Source organism: Panthera uncia (genome assembly GCF_023721935.1).
Source record: "Panthera uncia isolate 11264 chromosome B2 unlocalized genomic scaffold, Puncia_PCG_1.0 HiC_scaffold_25, whole genome shotgun sequence".
NCBI lineage: Eukaryota > Metazoa > Chordata > Mammalia > Carnivora > Felidae > Panthera > Panthera uncia.
In genome coordinates this window covers 7740872-7760968 of record NW_026057581.1, presented here as the reverse complement: position 1 = coordinate 7760968, position 20097 = coordinate 7740872, and the positions used below count along the sequence as shown (strand labels likewise).

Genomic DNA, 20097 nt, shown 5'->3' with positions numbered 1-20097 from the left:
GACTGCTCATTGTTTCGGACTGGGGGGAGGGGGTTGTGGAAAGGGGAAAATGGGAAGATTTGGGATTCGTTTTAGGGGGAATGAATCAATTCTAAAATTAGATTTTAGATGGCTGCACCATCCTGTGAATATACTAAAAAGCATTTAATTGCACACCTTTTTTTATAGGTCAATTGTATGGCATGTGAATGATATCTCCTATAAGCTTTGTTTGCAATGCTTAAAGGAATGGTTTAATTTATCTTTTTTTGAAGTATCTTTTTGCTTTTTGCTTCCTCATATGTCTTAGGTTAGTTGAAAACAATGTAGCACTGTCAAGATTAGCTTTTTAAATATGCATATACTTTCTAACAAAGCTACAATCTGAGCAGACTTTATGACTGGTAACCATCAAAATGAATGCACAGACATCTGAATACAAGTATTAGTACATTTCGTGCACTCACACGCTGAGTGACCTTGTTAAACTGGTAGCGTACATATTTAAAACCAGACAGAATATGATGATTCATTTGATGACTGCAGAGCAACAGAAATGACACATTTCTTTTAACGATGTACCCGTTATAGGATTGCTTTTAAAAATGGTCTGTTTTCGTCAACTCGTTACGTTTTCTTTGCTTTTTAATTTCATAAAAAAACTAACAAACATTGAGACGATTACCAGCTCGTGAAAGGAGAGCTCCAAAGAAAAGCACTGGGTGGAAATACTGTTTCATTGATTTGGTTAACCATTCTGTAATCCCTGCTTCTAAAGTAGTCACCGTCTAGATGTTAAGCAGCCTTGATACATTAGCCCTTAAAGTGTAAGTGACCTTACATTAAAAGAGATACTGTTTCCATACTAGTTGCTACCACAGCTCCTCATACACACACCCCTCGTGTGCCCACATACCAACTCGCATACTTGCCCACCTACTCGGACTCACAGCCAGCTCAGAACTCAGGGTTTGCTCATGGCTGCCATTTTTTTGTTAGCCACATTTTGAACTAAGTGCCCCCCCCCCACTTATTCCTTTGGTTAACCTGGGCCCCACATTTATAATTAATTTATAAATTAATTGCATTTATAAACTACTTGCCTAAGAAAACACATTGTGATTCCAACCTAAAGCTGCAACTGATTTTTAGATATATAACCCAATGGGGAGGGGGTTCTACCTATGAAATGTCTCATTTTTACTTTATATTTACTTATATATTAACATAGAATTTTTCACTTCCAAAAACTAAGGCTGGCCAATCATATGTTTGTTTACCTGCTTGAGTCCAACCAACTATTACTATTTGAACATCTGTCTTCCTATCAAACAGCACACACATTTTAACTCTCTTTCTATGGGGGCGCCTGGGTGGCTTAGTCGAGTAAGTGTCCAACTTCGGCTCAGGTCACGATCTCACGGTTGATGAGTTCGAGCCACGCGTCGGGCTCTGTGGTGACAGCTCACAGCCTGGAGCCTGCTTCGGATTCTGTGTCTCCCTCTCTCTCTGCCCCTCCCCGACGTGTGCTCTGCCTCTCTCTCCCTCAAATGAATAAACATTTAAAAAAAATTTAAATCTCTCTCCATGTATGTTCATGTGGTTTTAACCCATATCAATATTTACATGTTTGGTTGTATACCTAGCAGTAACCATTGTGGGGACCCAACGAGAAGGGCAAGATAGTTATTTCCTCCTCTCAGAGAGCCTCCCTCTTGGAGATCGATGACCGTGGGGCAAGGTGGGACCAAGAAAGCACTTGGGTAACAGCAGGAGCAGTTGCTGAGGCGTCAGAGAGGAGGAAGTAATCTCTGGCACCAGAGAACCTGTAACAATAAGCTGAACCTTAGAAATAAGGGAAGAATTTTGAAAGGTGAAGAAACCAAAAGGTCCTTCACCAACATGCAGAGTTCTTGAGAAAAGGAATAGACCTAAAACCAGAACAGAAAATATCTACTCTGTCTCTTCGGGGTACATGAATCTGTGAAGTCCTAATTCTTTTAGTGGGAGAAATACAGACTTTAATTAAGGGGTAAGTTTATTTTTATTTTGTGTTCTGGCGCCTACCATTCTAAAACATTGCCGGGCCTGTAGCATGAAGCTGAGGGTAATTGCTAGTGGGGAATCTTATTTTGAGAGCCCACGGGAAAAGCCCACCGCGTTCATCCTCCCTGTTTGCTATTAACGTTTCAATTTGTAAGTTGTCATACTGCGACAGGCCAGTAGTTCACCCGGAGCAGGGTCCTGCTTATAGCAGGCCACCCTGAGAGTTTCCAAGAGAAACTGCACTCCCCTTTCTGGCCCAAGGTCATGCTCGCTGGGAACCGCTTTCTAATTTATTGTATGCACATCAGCACAAGTTAAACCTCCTTCACTTACTAGTTACAGGAACCAGCTCATTGAAATGCTGTTCCCAGGTTCCCATTTCTCTGTATGAAAATGTGTTACCGTGAACTTTAGAAACTATTCAAGGAAGAAAGAAGAGTATTAGATAAATTGGTCTGTTGAGGGCTTACATGTAAACACATACTGAATTATTTTATTTTCCCGGTATCCCTAGAAGGTGGGTCGGCCACTCTCTCTGTCTTACAGGTAAGAAAACCGAGGCACAGAGAAGGAGAGTGAAATTTCATTCCCTGAATTATGTTCCTTGTTAAAGTGTCACTTTTTATCACAGTAGGTATGTTGAAGGTTGGCCAACGCAGGGTCCTGCCCCTTTAGTAAACACACACTTTTGTTACACTGTGGATCTTGATGTTCAGCCGCAAAAGACCTGGCCAGCAGAGAAGCATAGCAGAAGGCCAGCATGTATGCGTCAGGGTGTGTGATGATTAGCGTCGCCTGACGCGGCCTCCTGTGCCGCTCGTGCTGAAGAGCCTACTGGCTGAATACCCAGCCAAGAAACATGACAGTTTTGTGAACAGATAATATGTTAGGCCTTCGTTTTTCTGTTGAATAAGAAACTCTTCAACTCCAGCTCTAATGTATATGTCTCTATGGACACGTATCTGTCTGTCTTTCCAGATAGATACAAGACAAGGTGTGTATACCTATTAATTTCTAGTAGAGAAAGTATGGATAAAACATTCCAAGGAGTCCTGTTATTTGGCTATTTGAATTTCTTGGTCCAAAATGATTTTTTTAAATGACTAGGCTGCTATTAAGAAGGTGACCGATCCGAGTTCATTGCTCTTTTCGTGCGCATTCCTAAAAGCCCTGATGTTCACAGTTGGTGGAAAGAAAGTGGAGACACACAGGGCATGGTTAATACATATGCATGACTGACCCCTAAAGAGCTAGGAGGTGACTCTACAGAATTAGCTGGCTCTCAGACTCCATAGATCCTCAAAATACTGTTGTAAGGACGAAATGAAATAACACGTAGGAAAATGCAGTATTTCAAAAGCTAAAAATCACTGGTCGCATGCAGGTTATCAAGGAGCAGCTCCTTTCTCAACATTCTTACTTCTTGGTCTCTTTGTACACGCCCTCTCCCCCTGCGCCCTCTTCTCTTTTCCTCTTCTCCTCTTCTCCCCCTTCCGCCAGGCTCCAGTTGATGAGCCAGTGGCAGGGGGCAGTTGGAGAAGGACTGAATCCGTCTCGTGTTCTTACTGCTTTCATAAATGGTCACATTCACGCAGCTTTCCTTGTATCACTCTTTTCCCTGCCCACCTTTGTGTCCTCTGAGGAATTTTAAGACACTCTCTGGGCTTCCTAATTTGCTTCGCTCCATTTTGCTCTACCTTTGCAAAATTGGATCATCTTCCTGTTCCTCCCTTCTTGCACACTCTACATCTAGCTATCAGCCGGCCAACTGGTTAGCTTCATTGTGTGATGCTGTGTCTTTTGCATAGTAGATACTCAGAAAATACGTGTTCATTAACTAGCTGAAAAAGAAACAGGTGAGTTACATATTCCTTCTTCTCTTTCGGTATTAAAAAAAAAAAAGTGTTGACTGGCCTTAAATTTGGAGATTTTATCCAAGCTCACAGGATTGTAGAGCCTCAACTGTTTAACTCTTGGTGTCTTTCCTGCTAATGTAGCAAGGCAAAATAATAAAACTTCTTTGAGGCAAGGGAGTGTTTATTTTGAAAGACTCAAAAACCTTCCTCTTTAGGCATCCATGAGTTTACCTTTGTTTTGTCACCTAACAGAGACGATAAACATGAGGAAGCCACTCTTGCGTGGAATCCTCTGAAAGTAACATTAAATTTCCAAATGTCATCAGAGAGTATTGCCAGTCGACACTCGCTTGAAGAGCCTGGGTGATTGGTCTGTTTTCAGCGTGTTGATTTGATTGCCCTTGTGAGTGTTGATCTGAAGGGAACCATTACCTGATTCCTTAAAATGATTAATGTTTTCTCCTTCCATTTTTTTTTTTTTAAAGGAAATGGCAAAAATCCTTAATCATCCCAGAGTCTATGCTTTTCTGCACATACCGGTCCAGTCTGCCTCTGACTCTGTACTCACGGAAATGAGAAGAGAATACTGCGTGGCCGACTTCAAAAGAGTGGTGGATTTTCTGAAAGAGAAGTAAGTCTGTTAGTACTTAAGAAAATAACCATTTCTTTTTTTCTTTCGAAAGCATGTGGCAAAAATGCACTTATTGTAGCCACAATTAAAGGTACCAGAGCGAAGGCGAGAGTTTTGAAGCTTTCCGAGCCTTTAAGTTTCCTTAGGGACCCTTGATGTGGTTTCTTCTTATATCCACCTCCCATCTGTTCACAAAATACCATTAATTTGTGTGAGATTGCCACAGTCTGTCCAAGGTAACACGCATTGCAATCATTTTTCTACCTGACCTCGTAGATGAAAACTGTGTTGGCTTTGCTTAAATCTCCTTTAATGTGGCTTTTTGAGGTTGTGAGCTGGGCCCGATGTGGAGATCGGCCAAATCATGTCACCGCGGAGTAGATAATTTTCTCCCAAGTAGCATTTTTTGAAGAGTATCTGGAACGTTCTTGCTTTTACCCGCTTATCCCTGAAGATCACTTGGAGAATTGTGATGTATAAGGTGGTTTTGGGATTCTGTGTTTTTAAAGTTGAAATTGCTGTTGACCAAAATTAAGGCATATTTACACAATCTTAGACATGAATGATCATTTTGTTTCCACAGAAAACACTTGCAGCCCATAATTATATTCTTCAAAACCCTACTTCTCATCATCACCAAACGTTGACTGCCTTCTGTGATTATACAAGGCAGGAAATAGCAGGGCTGGCCAAGGTCATACGAAACCTTCTCAAGTCTGGGGCACTGCTCTCCCCCCGTGGCGATATGTCATTTATCCGGGCGTATCTGTGGCATGCGTCTTCCTACTTTCCATAATTTTTTTCCATAATTTTTTCCTCTGTTGTTTCTCTTAATTAAGATACAACTTTGTGTTTCCATCTTCTTGTTTATAATTATATACCTTTGTACCATGTCGAAGTGCTACATGGGTATGATTGCTTTATACAAACTGTGAGCAGTTATTTTTTCCACCTTCAATTAGTGACTTATCCTGACTACATAGAAATCTTTTTAAATCTTTTTCTTCTTCTTTTTACTTGCTCCTTCCTTCCTCATCTTTCCTTTATGTCTTTCTAAATTTTTTTTCCACCTCTAGGCATTTCTTGATTATCCTAACCACTAGAAATAAAGACACTTGTGTGCCTTCAAACAAACACAGCTAATTGTTCGAATATTCAAATCAGCGAATAGAAGGCGTATTTATTCTCGGATTTCGCAATTGTAATTGTTAAATATATACAGCCTTCAAAGTAGAAAGAATAATGACAGATCTTACCATCCATAGTACTCTCTGCTCTTGAACAGAATGGAGGTCAAGGCTGAAGTGTGAGAACTTTTATGTTAGATGCCTGTTAAGTTTCCCTGTATCTCTCCTTTGCGTTCATTCTAGCTTATTGTAGGTAAACTTGCCTCCTGTGAGAGAGTCCTTTTGGGCACGTTGGCCCTGGTGAATGGAATGTTTTCAAAATTGCAGATAAGTTGTTGCACCTGTGAAATTTCTTGCCTCTTGCTTATTACTAGGGCAGTGGCAAATAATGTGTACAATTCATACCTGTTGCACAAGATTTTGCCAAGTGGAGACATGCATCCTGTTGTGCAGAATAGACTAGAACACTTTCCAAATAGTTTGTTGCATTAATGTGATTCAGTGAGGTTAAGGAATCAACACCTCTCTTTCTCCTCCACTTGGGTGAGTGCTGACTCAGTTGTTTGGGGAATTACTGTGGCTACCTAACTAGGCAACAATTTCACAATAAGTACTAGCCTTTTATGTTGTTCCAAAGGTGGCCTTCTTAAATCTGTTGCATCTTGAACAGTCTCAACAGCATCCGTGAGGTATAGAGAGGTGAAAAGATGATCACATCAAAGTGTTAGAGAGTAGGCTCTTTCTTGCCTTTATTCATGGGTTAAACTCATTGTCCTTTTTTTGGATTCTGAATTACCCTGAGGCATCATTGTAGCTTTTCTAGAGCTACCCTGCTATCGGAAAGATCCCAGAACGAAGTACTCTGCCTGAGGATCTGTAGTGTTTCCATTGCTGGAAATATCAGAGATCCCTGGAGAGGATACTGGAGATGCCTGGAGAAGACGCCCCCATCCCACACCCATCCATCCACAATGTCAATTTCAAGTAGTGTGAATCACTGAAATGGTAGAGTATGGGTCTAGATAGCATCTCTGAAACGTTGTTTTTTATTAAAACTCTGTGTTGTATATGTACAGCGAGGGCAGAAGCAACCTCGGTATACAATTTCATACTTAGATTTTAACTTACGAGATGTATTGGAAAAATGTAGAAGGCAGACAGTATGGTGCACTGATACAGAGAGCAGATGACTGAGAAAAGTTACAGGTACTCTTCAGAAAAAAAGAAGAAATCAAATCCTCACGACTAATCACGTGATCCTTGCATGGTTTTACACAGTTCATCAGAACCATAAAATTGTGTATTTTGTCCATTCTGCCCTGTTGCTTGTGAAGAAGCATACAGCACTCTCTCCTGCACGGACAGTGGAGTCCACCTGTGCTCCTTAGTGAAAACGTGTTTCCTGTCCTTTCGGGAAGGTCCACCCATCCAGGGAGTACTTTTCAACTGTAACAAATATTTAGAAATAAATGAAGTAAGGGAATTCTTCTGTGATGTTTTGCTTATTTTTCCCTATGAAAACTAGATGGCTTTATGCCAAGTAGAGGAGTGCTTGTTGGAAACACCAAAGTCTCAGGGATTCCTGTGGCACTGGTGGTCTCGATAACTGATCCGGCACAAATTGCTTTGTCCAGTGTTTAATCAGAATTCAATAAAATATTGTCTTTTTTAGAAGGAGGACCTCACACTGTCATTTTGCCATTTTGTGCATTCATAAAATGACTGTGACTTAAAATGACTTGTTTGGTGCTTTCCTCTTGCAGCTGCTTTTTAAGCTCCTGTATTAATGTCTTCTTTCCTCTGAAGCCTTTGAAGCCCTTTTTTTCCTAGTGAGCCTTTAATAGATGAGAATCTTGATTTTTTTTCTCCATGAATATGAATCTTCTCATAAATTCATGTTACGAATAAGGAACAGAGCACATCCTAATCTGTCTCATCAAAAAAATCCAATTTTTTTTATTTTTTATTTTATTATTTTTATTTTTTTTTAACGTTTATTTATTTTTGAGACAGGGAGAGACAGAGCACGAACAGGGGAGGGTCAGAGAGAGGGAGACACAGAATCCAAAGCAGGCTCCAGGCTCTGAGCTGTCAGCACAGAGCCCGATGCGGGGCTAGAACTCATGGACTGCGAGATCATGACCTGAGCCGAAGTCGGCCACTTAACTGACTGAGCCACCCAGGTGCCCCAAAAAATCCAATTTTTAAAACAACCTATAGCATTTAAGACAGAAGTCCAAACTGTTTAAGTCTACCTGAAGCTACGGGGGCTTTTAAACTACTAATTCAGTGATATTTATGACTCCCTGTTTCTGAAACACAGGGAGGTGAAATCTCTTTAATTAATTTTCTTTACCATTGAAACCGGCCCATGTGATAGCTGGGAGCAGTAGAAGTTTACTTGTGAGCCAGCTTGAAGTTGATTCATTATTCTCTGCAGTTGTTTGAAAGTTGGCAACTGTTCTCCTAACAGCAGCTGGATTGGAGATAACCTGGTGGTGCTGGCACGTGCTGAGGCATATGGGAATTTATTAAATCACGCAACCTTTGCAAAGAAAAGTGTCTAAATTACTTAATATACTAATTTAAAACAGCTGGTCGTGAGCAGACGATCATATGACTTAAATTATTCTATTCAGATTTATTAATCCAGTTGGAAAATTAAGTTGATGTTTTTATATGAATGGATAAGATGATTCCTTGAAATGTGTAATGGGATTTGGAGGGATACGGAAGCAAACTATACCACCAAGGTGCCATTCTGGTTTCAGAAAGATTGGTGTCTTTATGATTTTCAATAAATACCTCATGAGTTTTATTCCTTTTATTAATTGGCACTGAACTGGTTTTTCTGTTACTTTTTTAAGATATTGCTGGAATTTTTTCAAAAAGTATAAAATTGTATTTTTTCATGTTATTTTGAAAGAGTTAACTTCCTAACGAGAGGGTTTTTCACTTTGGTATGTTGAAGGTGATATACGTAGGGTTCCTAGGGCGTTGGGACCTTGGACACGGACTTTAATTGGGCCCCCCTCCTTTGAGCAGTAAACTCAATCACTTCCCCAACATAAAACCGTATATTCACATATATTCACAAAATGACAACACATAGAATTCTTCTCTCAGGCATATGTTCTCGTGCTGAGGAAAAGAATCTCTGAGTCCTCAAATTCACACATTAAAGTGTGAAAGAAGATGAAGGAATGTCCTGTTGATAGATACATTTTAAGACATGAAAGAGTTTATATATGAAAAGATCTCTTTGTTTCCACAGATTATTTTGTCGGAGGTCCAGGGGCCTTTGGGTTTATGTTAACCAGACCTTAAACCTGGGAGACCGGGTCCATCTCCCTTGCCCCGTAGATGCATTTTGAGTGAATTAACGACCAGTTACGTTTTCACCTGCTAGTTGCATAGATCTTAAGTTGTACCTTCCTGTAGCGTCTTTGTGTTGACTAAAAATGACATGATATTATCCATTCTCAGAATTTGCTGTAATCATTTGTCAATGTGCTGTGTAATTCTGGGCCAATTTGTCATGTTGCTTGTAGAATATTAACCCTTTAGCATCGTGATATCCATTCGCACCCCTGAGTTGACTCTACCCAGAGATTGCCCAGTGAAATGCCATAGCCAGTAACCAGTGAGCACTCGGGGTAAAAGGGAACCTTTCAGCAGGGAGGACTCAGCAGAGGGGAGGTACAGCGTTGCAGAGAAAGCTCTGTCCTCCCATCTCTCTGCTGTGTACTCAGGCAGTAAAGGGGCAACGAGGGCACAAAGCCGGGATCACTTTGGCAGGTTGATTTCTGTAAGTGAGTCACAGAGTTATCTCACACTGCCCAGCCTATCCTGTGACCTACTTTTCCAGTCTGTCTGAAGGGAAAAAAAAAAAACAAAAACAAAATGATGCTAACTCATTAACGTCTTGAGTCCCATTTCTTTCTTTCATTACTCCCAATCATCCATGTGTCCATACTGGAACACAGTCTGATGAAAGGGCATTGTGCTAAATTTGTATTTTATTCCGGTTTTTATATCTAGCTTTATTCCTAGTGGCTGGACACCTGAGCAGCAATATCTGTCAGAATAGAGGAAAAGAAATTGCGGGGAAAAAAAAAAAAGAGAGGTTCGGCAAGGACTAGGTAATTAAGTTTTCTTCCACATGCATTCCCAGATTCCCAGATGTGTTTCTAGTCACTGAATAAACCGCCTCCCAAATAATTTAGGCAAAATACTTCCCTCAAAGTTGTTTTCTGACTTTATTCCATCATTTCTAATATCTTTAACTAGGTTGTTATCTTGGGTGTCCGTGAGACCTTGTTCGCTATTTTATCTCTTGTCGGACCTCTTTTTGAAATAGCGACATTCTGTTGTCTTCCTCTCCCTCCCTTGCTACTTTTACATTTTTTCAAAAGAATGAATAAGTATTATTGGAACAGTTATGTAGCAAGAAAACACTTTTTCTTTTTTTGACAGCGTATTATATTTACATTTGGAAGATACTGACATCATGTGCTAAATACCGCATTATTGTAGGATTATTCTACACGTGATTCATTGGTTTGAAAGTAATTACATCTTCTGTTGATGCTTTACATTTTCTGTCTAGCCTGGTCAGGAGAGAAATCTCATCATTCCTAACCTCTTTCTACCTTCTGTCGTTCCGTTACAATGCAATCGTGTTATTCCTTTCAGAAATAACACAGAGAAGAGAAGCTTCTTTCCCTTAATCCTTTGTACATTCTCTCTACCTCAGTGTTTTGTTGTAAACGTAAGGGTCGAGTCGCATAGTATGATAACATGTACTGATAGTAAGCATTTTTCCTTTCATTGATAGAGTGCTTTTCATATTCCACAGGGCTCACATGCTACGTCATGATGTAGTCACAGAAGTATGTAAGATAGGTATTTTTAGTCTCCACTTTATTTTTTTTTAATGTTTGTTTAATTATCTTGAGAGAGAGAGCATACAAGCAGGGGAGGGGCAGAGAGAGAGAGAATCCCAAGCAGGCCCCGTGCTGTCAGCACAGCGTCCGACAAGGGCCTTGATCTCACAGACCTTGAGATCATGACCTGAGCTGAAATCAAGAGTCAGACACTTAACCGACTGAGCCACCCAGGCGCCCCTAATCTGCACTTTTTAAAGTGAGCCTCAGAGTTCAGACTGGCTAAAAAGACTTGGTGAGAGCCCACAGTGATTTAATGCATAATAGAGTAGGTCTTCAGTTTCTGCTGCACAGCAATCTTCCTAACAATAATATTGATTCAATCACTCATTTTTTTTTATTTATCAGTTTTGTGCTCAGCTCTGTAATAAATGCAACAATATCAATACCAATAGTAATACTTAATATGGTGATAATAATAAAGCCAGTGGCTAATATTTTTAAGTTGTACTTTTGTGCCAAGCACTGCTCTAGGGCAGTGACATATGTTAGCTTATTTAATCCTTAAGTCCCAAGGATGTTAAGTAATTTTCCCATGGTCAGGCAATCACTAATCAGTGGTAGAAACTCAGTGAAAACTCAGATCCTGTGATGCCTGAGCAGCTCAGTCATTGTGCCGTACTGTTGTGCTAATCTAAGGCACAGCGCTCTAGCGATGGGAGACAGTAAGGTAGACTCAACAAATAATAATGAAGTAAAATTTACAGTGCTTCTAAGGGAAGGTGAGAAAGGTATGCATGAGTGTCAAGGATGGTGTTTTATCCCAAAACCTAATAGAAGAGGGAAAACGAGAGGAAGGAAGAATTTGGATAGAAAAAATGAGTTTGGTTTGGGACATACTGAATTTGCAATACCTGTATAGAAAATCCAGGGGAGATGAGAACTGGGTGGCTCAGTCATTTAAGCGTCCAACTCTTGATTTTGGCTCAGGTCATGATCTCATGGTTCATGGGATTGAGCCCCACGTCAGGCTCTTCGCTGACAGCATGGAGCCTGCCTGGGATTCTCTCTCTCTTTCTCCCTTTCTCTGCCCCTCCCCTGCTCACACGTGCACTCTCTCCTTCTCTCACTCAAAATAAATGTTTAAGAAAAAAAAAAAGAAAGAAAACCCAAGGGAGAGCCCCTGTAGACTATACAAAAGGTAGGCTAAGAGCCCAGGAAGGAGATGAGGATGTAGAGATACATGTTTGTGAGTAATTAGCTTTTGAGTGGCAGATGAAGCTGTGGGTGATGAGATCAGCAGAAAGAAAATGGAAGGCTAAGAACAGGGGATTCGGGAAGACCGGCATTTGGGTGATAGATCCTGTGATGAGGGTGAAAAGGCAGGGTCAGGCCCACGTAGGGGAAGACGAAGGAGGAAATGGCACCATGGAAGCCAAGGGACATAGCAGTTTTAGGAAAGTGAAAATGGTAAGGGTCAAATGCCAGCTAGAGTTGCCTCTTGGGAGTGGGTGCTGAGCTAGGTGCTCTGGAGGAAAAAATAAATACTTCTTAGATTATTTTCTTTCCCCAATACCATAAGTGCTCAAGAGCTGTTGAGATGTAGTAGTGTCTCTGTGGTCCTCTGTTGACTGCATGCCCAGTTCTGAGCACGGTGCTCAGTTTGTCTTCCTTGACCCCTTGACCCCCATTTTGCTACGCTGTGTGCACAGCATCCAGGGCCACAGGAGCAAGAGGCGGGGATAATACATATTGGCTGAATGCATGGTATTTACTCTGGAACCAGAGAGGTTAAGGCTCAGAGTACTACCTCTCATTCTATTTTAATTAAAGTTCTCTTTTCATAAACAAGAAAATCTGTTCTTTGCAGAGAAACTGATCCATTCCCTTTGGTAGAACAGAAAACTCTTTATTCTTAAAGATTCTCTGTTCTGTGAACTCCTGCTGGCTTATAGCTAACAATAATTATAAGGTGATATGTATTCAGTGTATAATATGTAGGAAGCAATGTGCTAAGTACCTAAGTACTTTATGTGGATTAACTCATGTAATTTTCACAATGGCTCATACCAGATAGGAAAATATTATTACCCCCATTTGACAGGTGAGGAAATTGAGGCACACAGCGACTTGACCAAAGTTACTGTGCTGATACCTGCCAGAGTTCAGGTTCACGCTCCAGCCTGCGAACCTCCACATGCTTTTCATTGCCGCTGTGACATCTTGCCTTTCCAGGTGGGGTCATTCTTAAAAACATTAGGGATGATCATAATTTTCTAATTAAGGATTGCACTGTATTGTTAGACAGAAAATTTCAGATTACACATACCTTCTTCCAAAACTTTACTACACCTTTTTCTAGTCAGTATACCCTCCCTTTTGAAACTCTCACTCCCCAAGCAGGTGGAGAGCCTCTGCATAAACAGATGATAAGCTGTGTTTGATTATGAGCACAGGGAAGAAAAAGTACAAGGAGATAATGACTGGTTTATCTGTCACAGCATCTCTAACTATGAACTGCAGAGTGTGTTCATCAAGTGTGTGTACAAGTCAAATAAAATGCTGTACTAATGGCTAGGTGTCACAGAGCTATCGTCCTACGTAATCTGCTGTGTGGCAGAAACTTCGTGAGGCCTAATTTCTGTGTCCTATTTACCCTTCCTTCCTAGAACCAAGCGTATTCAGTGTCCAGCTCGAACCCCTGCCCGTGAGCAGTCTCTGTTCCTAACACTGATCATTTCATCACTTGCTGCTGGCACAGGGGGATCCGTTGCTCTGGTTACTCTGACTTCCCATCCTCATCCTTATCATCATTCTCTGATGGACATTTCCTGAACCCTCATTATTATCTAAGACCTTATGTTCTTATCAAAACCCAGGAAGAAATCAGAGGAGCATAGCATATGCAGTGCGTGAAATTTGGGATGTTGTACTAGACTTGGCAGGATTATCTGAAAGGTACCATCACTGAGTCAGCAGCAAACAATGGGAAAAAGAGAGAGTGATGTAACCCATCATTGTTTTTAAAGATTGAATTTCAGACTGTTAAGATCTGACCAATTTAAATTCTGGAAACAGGACGAAAAAGTCAATTGTGAATTGATATTCATTTCAAAGGAGCCAAAGACTTGCATTTATTCAACTAATACTTATTGGATACAGACTGTGTGTCAGACACTTGTTGGATGTAGAATATTAAGAGCTTGGTAAAACCTGATGACTGTCTTCTAGAAACTGACATTCTTTTTTTTTTAATGTTTGTTTACTTTTGAGAGAGATTTACAGACAGAGCACCAGCAGGGGAGGGGCAGAAAGAGAAGGAGACCCAAAATCCGAAGCAGGCTCCAGGCTCTGAGCTGTCAGCACAGAGCCCAACATGGGGCTCGAACCCACGAACCATGAAATCATGACCTGAGCCGAAGCCAGATGCTTAACCAATTGAGCCACCCAGGCACCCCTAGGGACTGACATTCTTAAATCATGGTTAATATTATACACATACTTAGAGCCACTGTGTTTGGTAAGTATAGTAAAACCCCAGGATTAACTCTAGTATAGGGGGGCAGAGCTTAAGTGTTGATTATAGGCTTTCCATGGACAAGAAGGAAACACTGAATTACAGGTCTTACAGAAAACCAATCTCCTTTCTTTAGACAAGGATACTTTACTGGTTTGATTTTGTTGATGATATAAAATCTAAAGAGAAAGGGTTTACCTAGATTACACACGTGCACATGTGTATATTTGTATGTATAAAAGTGATAGTTCAGTTGTCTGAAAGTGACAGAAGAAAGTGATGGCATAAAGAAAGTGGAAGTTTTTCAGTCATGTAAATGAGGTCCAGAGCTAAGCAGTAGAGCTGCATAAAGTTCCAGCATGTCAGGGATACAGGATATAGCTTTCATCTCATGGTCCAAGGTGGCTACTTAAGCGCCAGCGATCAGGTTTCCATTCCAGTCTGTAGGCAGGTGAGGGGCAAAAGAGGAAATGTGTTCTTCCCTTTTAAACACTTTCCCATAGTTACACATGTCACTGTGATTTTATCTAAATAGTCGGAACCCAGCCACATGTCTGCACTTAGCAGAAAGAAAGGCTAAGCAACGTAGTCTTTAATTTGAGTGGCCTTGCACCCATCTGAAAACGTGGGGGTCTGTTGAAAACAAGGGCAGATGAGATAGTGGAGAACAATTAGTATTCTCCCACAGTCTCACTCTTTTGGCCACTCTTATTGCTATGTACAGAGTTTACCCACCCTAGCCCCATCCAGTTACCCTGTCCTTTTGTATATCCATGGTTTATGGTCGATGCTGTCCTCTTCAGAAGGTCCAAATGCAGCTGCAAAGTCCCCAAAGTCCCCATTTAAAATGGAGTAGAAATAAGATCATAAGTTTTTGAAAGTCCCATTTAATATTGGGGGAATGGGAAGCGCCTATCAGCTATTATTCAGTGGAAATTACTGAATCCTGCTTTGTAGAATCACGACAACATTCTGCCCTAGCACTGAAGGACATTCTTTGTTACCTCATCTGAAGAACCGCGACATCCCTCTGGGAAGGGATGGACCTTCTAGCTGATTGTCCTGTATTGGTCCGGTCTGCAAGGCCATATCTGGGCTGGGCGTTAGAGAGAATGCTGTTCTGGCTGGATTCTAATACTTCATGCCTGCTTCCTTCTGTTGCTGGTTTCAGACCTGGAAGTTGCACACATATGCACTCTGCAGACCGTCATGGTACATCTTTTGCAACCCTTTTCCCTTAAAAATTTAGTATGCTTCTGATCTGTTTATTTCTTGTCAGTTCAATAAACAAGTGGAGTCAAAAGCATGTCTGGGCATAGCATTGAACCTGAAGACTCCATATTTTATTTATTGGCCTCTACCCTATGCCCTCCTCCCCCCACTCTGAACTTAGTGATGACTCCCTGGAGGCCATCTGAAACACTCATAATCCCACTGCTTCCGGGAAACTGGGCAAGTACATGGCGCGGCACATAATCTATCTTAGGTACGGACGGCATTGTAGCCAGTTCCTATAATTGGTTTGCTCGGCCTTTGCAAACTTGCAGACCTCAAAATCACAGGATTCTCAGTCAACGTAGATTATAATTCAAGGGAGATTTTTCTTCAATCTCAGTTTACAGTTGGCCACTCCTAGTCTGAGTTCTCTGTTGCCAAGAGCAAAAAGAAGGAGCAGGCTGATACTTCACATTCTGAAATTTGTTAGCACTTCTGCTGCTGTAGACTGAGCAACTATTGGTCTGTCTACTGAGGTTCAGCAGTTGACTCTTTGACCAAGTGTTTTGCCAACATATAACATTAATTAGCTTTCCAGTCTGCAGTAAGAGTACTTCCTACCTGCTGCACGGCTAAGCTAATGCCATCCTTCTAGGTACTGTTACTTGTAGAATTCAACTTTAGGTAGATTTTGTCTGGGCTGTGAATGACCAAAAACAAAAAATAATATCTCAAATAAGGGAGGTGTATATTACTCCATCACATAGGAAAAAATATAGTCAGTAGGTGGTCAGTCATCTGGTACTGGTGAGACGTAGCAAGGACCCGGGATTCTGTCTTGGTGCTCAGCTATCCATGAGTTCTGTGTCGTGGTCCATGGCGGCTGCTTAAAATCCATCCACTAAGTCTGCCTAGTAGCTAGTAAAAAGGAGAAAGAAAGGTGTATCTCTCTCTCCTTCTTTATCTTTAAAGCTCATCTCCTTCTCCTTCCCTATCTTTAAAGCTCATCTTGGAGCTGTATGTGACACTACCACTTATGTCTCTTAGAGTAGAAGATGGCCATCTCGAGGTGCAAGGGAAACTGGGAAGTAACAGTGTTTCTTCCAGACGTCCGTGTGTCTAGCTAAAAACCTGCTTCTGTGGGAGATGAAGGGAATGGAAATGGAGGGGACACCGACAATCTCTGCCACTGCATGTACTTTAAAAAAATTTTTCATTTATTTATTTGAGAGAGAGATAGAGCGTGAGTGGGGGAGGGGCAGAGAGCAAGGGAGAGGCTCCGCGCTCTCAGCTCACAGGGCTCGAACTCATGAATCGTGAGATCATGACCTGAGCCGAAACCAAGAGTCGGAGGCCTAATCGACTGAGCCACCCAGGCGCCCCTACATGTACTTTTAAAAACATTCTCGTGTTCCAGTTTGAGAACTTCCCCTAAAGAAGAATTCAATTTGTAGTTCTAATTCTAAGCATCGAATTTTTTTCTCTTGGGTATCATACCTGGTTTTGCACATGAGCCGGTTGATGGTCTTTAGTTTTTATTGGTGGTGGTGGTGATAGCGACTTCAGTTCGGACTTCAGTTTTTTAGATTTGTATCTACTGACACAGCCTTACAAGCTAAACCATATTCGGACATATTATCAGTTGTTTTCAGTGATTATCAGAAAATACCATTTTATGAAAGACTCAAAGAAACGCCTGGGGCGCCTGGGTGGCTCAGTCGCTTAAGCGGCCTACTTCGGCTCAGGTCATGATCTCGCGGTCCGTGAGTTCGAGCCCCACGTCGGGCTCTGTGCTGACGGCTCAGAGCCTGGAGCCTGTTTCAGATTCTGTGTCTCCCTCTCGCTGACCCTCCCCTGTTCATGCTGTGTCTCTCTCTGTCTCAAAAATAAATAAAACGTTAAAAAAAAAAATTTTTTTAAAGAAATGTTACTTCTAGGGTTTTGGTTTTGTTTTATTTTGTTTACTTTCTAATACCAAACAGGAGTCCATTTCACCACAGGTTTTTTCTTGTCCTCAATGTCCTTTTTGTATGCACGTGGCAATGGCCTCAGCCTCATGGAGAGCATTTCTTGTGTTTCTGTACCATGTGGGGCATCTCCCACCACTTAACTGCCTCCCTCACACTAGATCACAAACTACATGCAAAGTCTTACGTGTATTTCTCCTGTGACCCTCTCCAGGTCTAGATGCCCAGAATGGTGGACGCGGCATTGCCAGAATTACTGAGCACTTTCATGTTACAAGAAGTAGAAGAAAATGAACATTTTTCTTGTATTTGTCTGTGCAAACTTATTTCCCACCCGGTATTTGCTCTGATTTGTGTGGGGTCCATGGCATGACGTGTCTTTGCTTTTATTTATTTTAAGTGTCTGAGATTCTTACAGGAATTTTCTCCTGATAAATTAATCTATTCTGATCAATGAAATCAATGGTTTCTCATTAATAGGCTTTAAAATGAACAGATTTTTTCTTCCCGTATTATTTAGAGAAAATTGGTTTTGGTCTAGCCATGTTGATAAGACCAAACATTAAGCTTTTTTTTTTTTTTTTAGAAAATACTGTTTTAATTGAACTGTGCAGTAATGACTCTTTTTCATATGCTTTCTCCTAATTTATTACGATTCAGTCTTTTTAATTGTATGATTGGAAAACACATTATTCTTCTGAGGTTTTTTTTTTCTGGAAAAAAAATGTCATTGTCCAGTTTGTTCTAACTCTGATCAACTGTTCTAATGGGTTGTATTCTTTTTTCTTCATTTTAAATAAGTTGTGCTTTCAAGAATCATGATATAATTAAATTTTAAAGAGTTTTTCTACTTAGAAAATAGATTACATCTTAAAAACTTTTATAGTATAATTCCCTGAATTTTACTTAAAATGATTAAAAAAAAAACTAAGTTTAATAGAAACCTCTTGAGAACTTTAAGTCTCCTGGTACACGGAGAGCTGAAAAAAAAACAAAGCAAACCCAAAACAACTATTGATTAAATTTCAATGAGTTTTAAAACAATAAAAGACAGGGGCCCCTGGGTGGCGCAGTCGGTTAAGCGTCCGACTTCAGCCAGGTCACGATCTCGCGGTCCGTGAGTTCGAGCCCCGCGTCAGGCTCTGGGCTGATGGCTCGGAGCCTGGAGCCTGTTTCTGATTCTGTGTCTCCCTCTCTCTCTGCCCCTCCCCCGTTCATGCTCTGTCTCTCTCTCTGTCCCAAAAATAAATAAAAAACGTTGAAAAAAAAAAAAAAAAACAATAAAAGACATAGTATTTTCCATTTTTGTTGGCTAAAATAAATCCCCATTTTTTCCAAATAAAGAAAAAACAACAAAAATATGCAAATTAACAGCTCTAGTGTAAAAATATTTACCCTGAGAGTCATGATTGTGTGTGTGGGTGTGTGTGTGTATGTGTATTAGTGCTAATTTTTTCAAATAATATTTATATTAATTACTAATACTTGTTCAGCATTTAGAATGTTCCAGTCACAGGGCGCCTGGGTGCCTCCGTCGTTAAGCGTCCGACTTTGTCTCGGGTCATGACCTCACAGTTCGTGAGTTCGAGTCCCATGTTGGGCTCTGTGCTGACAGCTCAGAGCCTGGAGCTTGCTTCGGATTCTGTGTCTCCCTCTCTCTCTGCCGCTCCCCCACTTGCGCTCGGTCTCTCTCTCCCTCTTTCAGAAATGAATAAATATTAAAAATGTATACATTAAAATGTTCTGAGAAAACTTCCAAATTCTTTCTATGAAGCCAGCATTACCTTGATTCCAAAACCAGACAGAGACCCCACTAAAAAGGAGAACTATTGACCAATTTCTGTGATGAACATGGGTGCAAAAATCCTCAACAAGATGTTAGCCAACCAGATCCAACAATACATTAAAAAAATTACACACCACGACCAAGTGGGATTTATACCTGGGATGCAGGGCTAGTTCAATACCCACAAAGCAATGTGATTCATCACATAAATAAAAGAAAGGGCAAGAACCACGTGATCCTCTCAATAGATCCAGAGAAAGCATTTGACAAAATACAGCATCCTTTCTTGATAAAAACCCTCAAGAAAGTAGGGAGAGAAGTATCATACGTCAAGATCATAAAAGCCACAAATGAACAACCCAATGCTAATATCATCCTCAATGGGGAAAAACTGAGAGCTTCCCCCCTAAGGTCAGGAACAAGACAGGCATGTCCACTCTCACCACTGTTACTCAACATAGTATTGGGAGTCTTCGCCTCTGCAATCAGACAACACAAAGAAATAAAACGCATCCAAATCGGCCAGGAGGAGGTCAGACTTTCACTCTTCGCAGATGACATGATACTCTGTATGGAAAACCCACAGGATCCCACCAAAAAACTGCTAGCATTGATTCATGAATTCAGCAATGTTGTAGGATATAAAATCAACGCACAGAAATCGGTTGCATTCCTACACACCAACAATGAAGCGACAGAAAGAGAAATCAAGGAATCGATCCCATTTACAGTTGCACCAAAACCCGTAAAATACCTAGGAATAAATCTCACCAAAGAGATGAAAAATCTGTACACTGAAAACTATAGAAAGCTGATGGAAGAAATTGAAGAAGACACAAAAAAATGGAAAAATATTCCATGCTCCTGGATAGGAAGAACAATATTGTTAAAATATCAATACTACCCAAAGCAATCTACATATTCAATGCAATCCCTATCAAAATAACACCAGCATTCTTCACAGAGCTAGAACAAATAATCCTAAAATTTGTATGGAACCAGAAAAGACCCTGAATAGCCAAAACAATCTTGAAAAAGAAAACCAAAGCAGGAGGCATCACAATCCCAGACTTCAAGCTACACTACA

At 40.8% G+C, this 20097-nt stretch overlaps 1 protein-coding gene across 1 annotated transcript in view; it reads left to right on the top strand.

The window, feature by feature from the left end:
• The window catches only part of CDKAL1 (CDK5 regulatory subunit associated protein 1 like 1), a 537841-nt gene that overhangs the window by 429706 nt on the left and 88038 nt on the right, over positions 1-20097 (top strand). The window contains exon 11 of the mRNA XM_049654971.1: positions 4367-4512. Coding sequence (XP_049510928.1) covers positions 4367-4512 — 146 coding nt within the window. The remainder of the gene's footprint in view (positions 1-4366; positions 4513-20097) is intronic.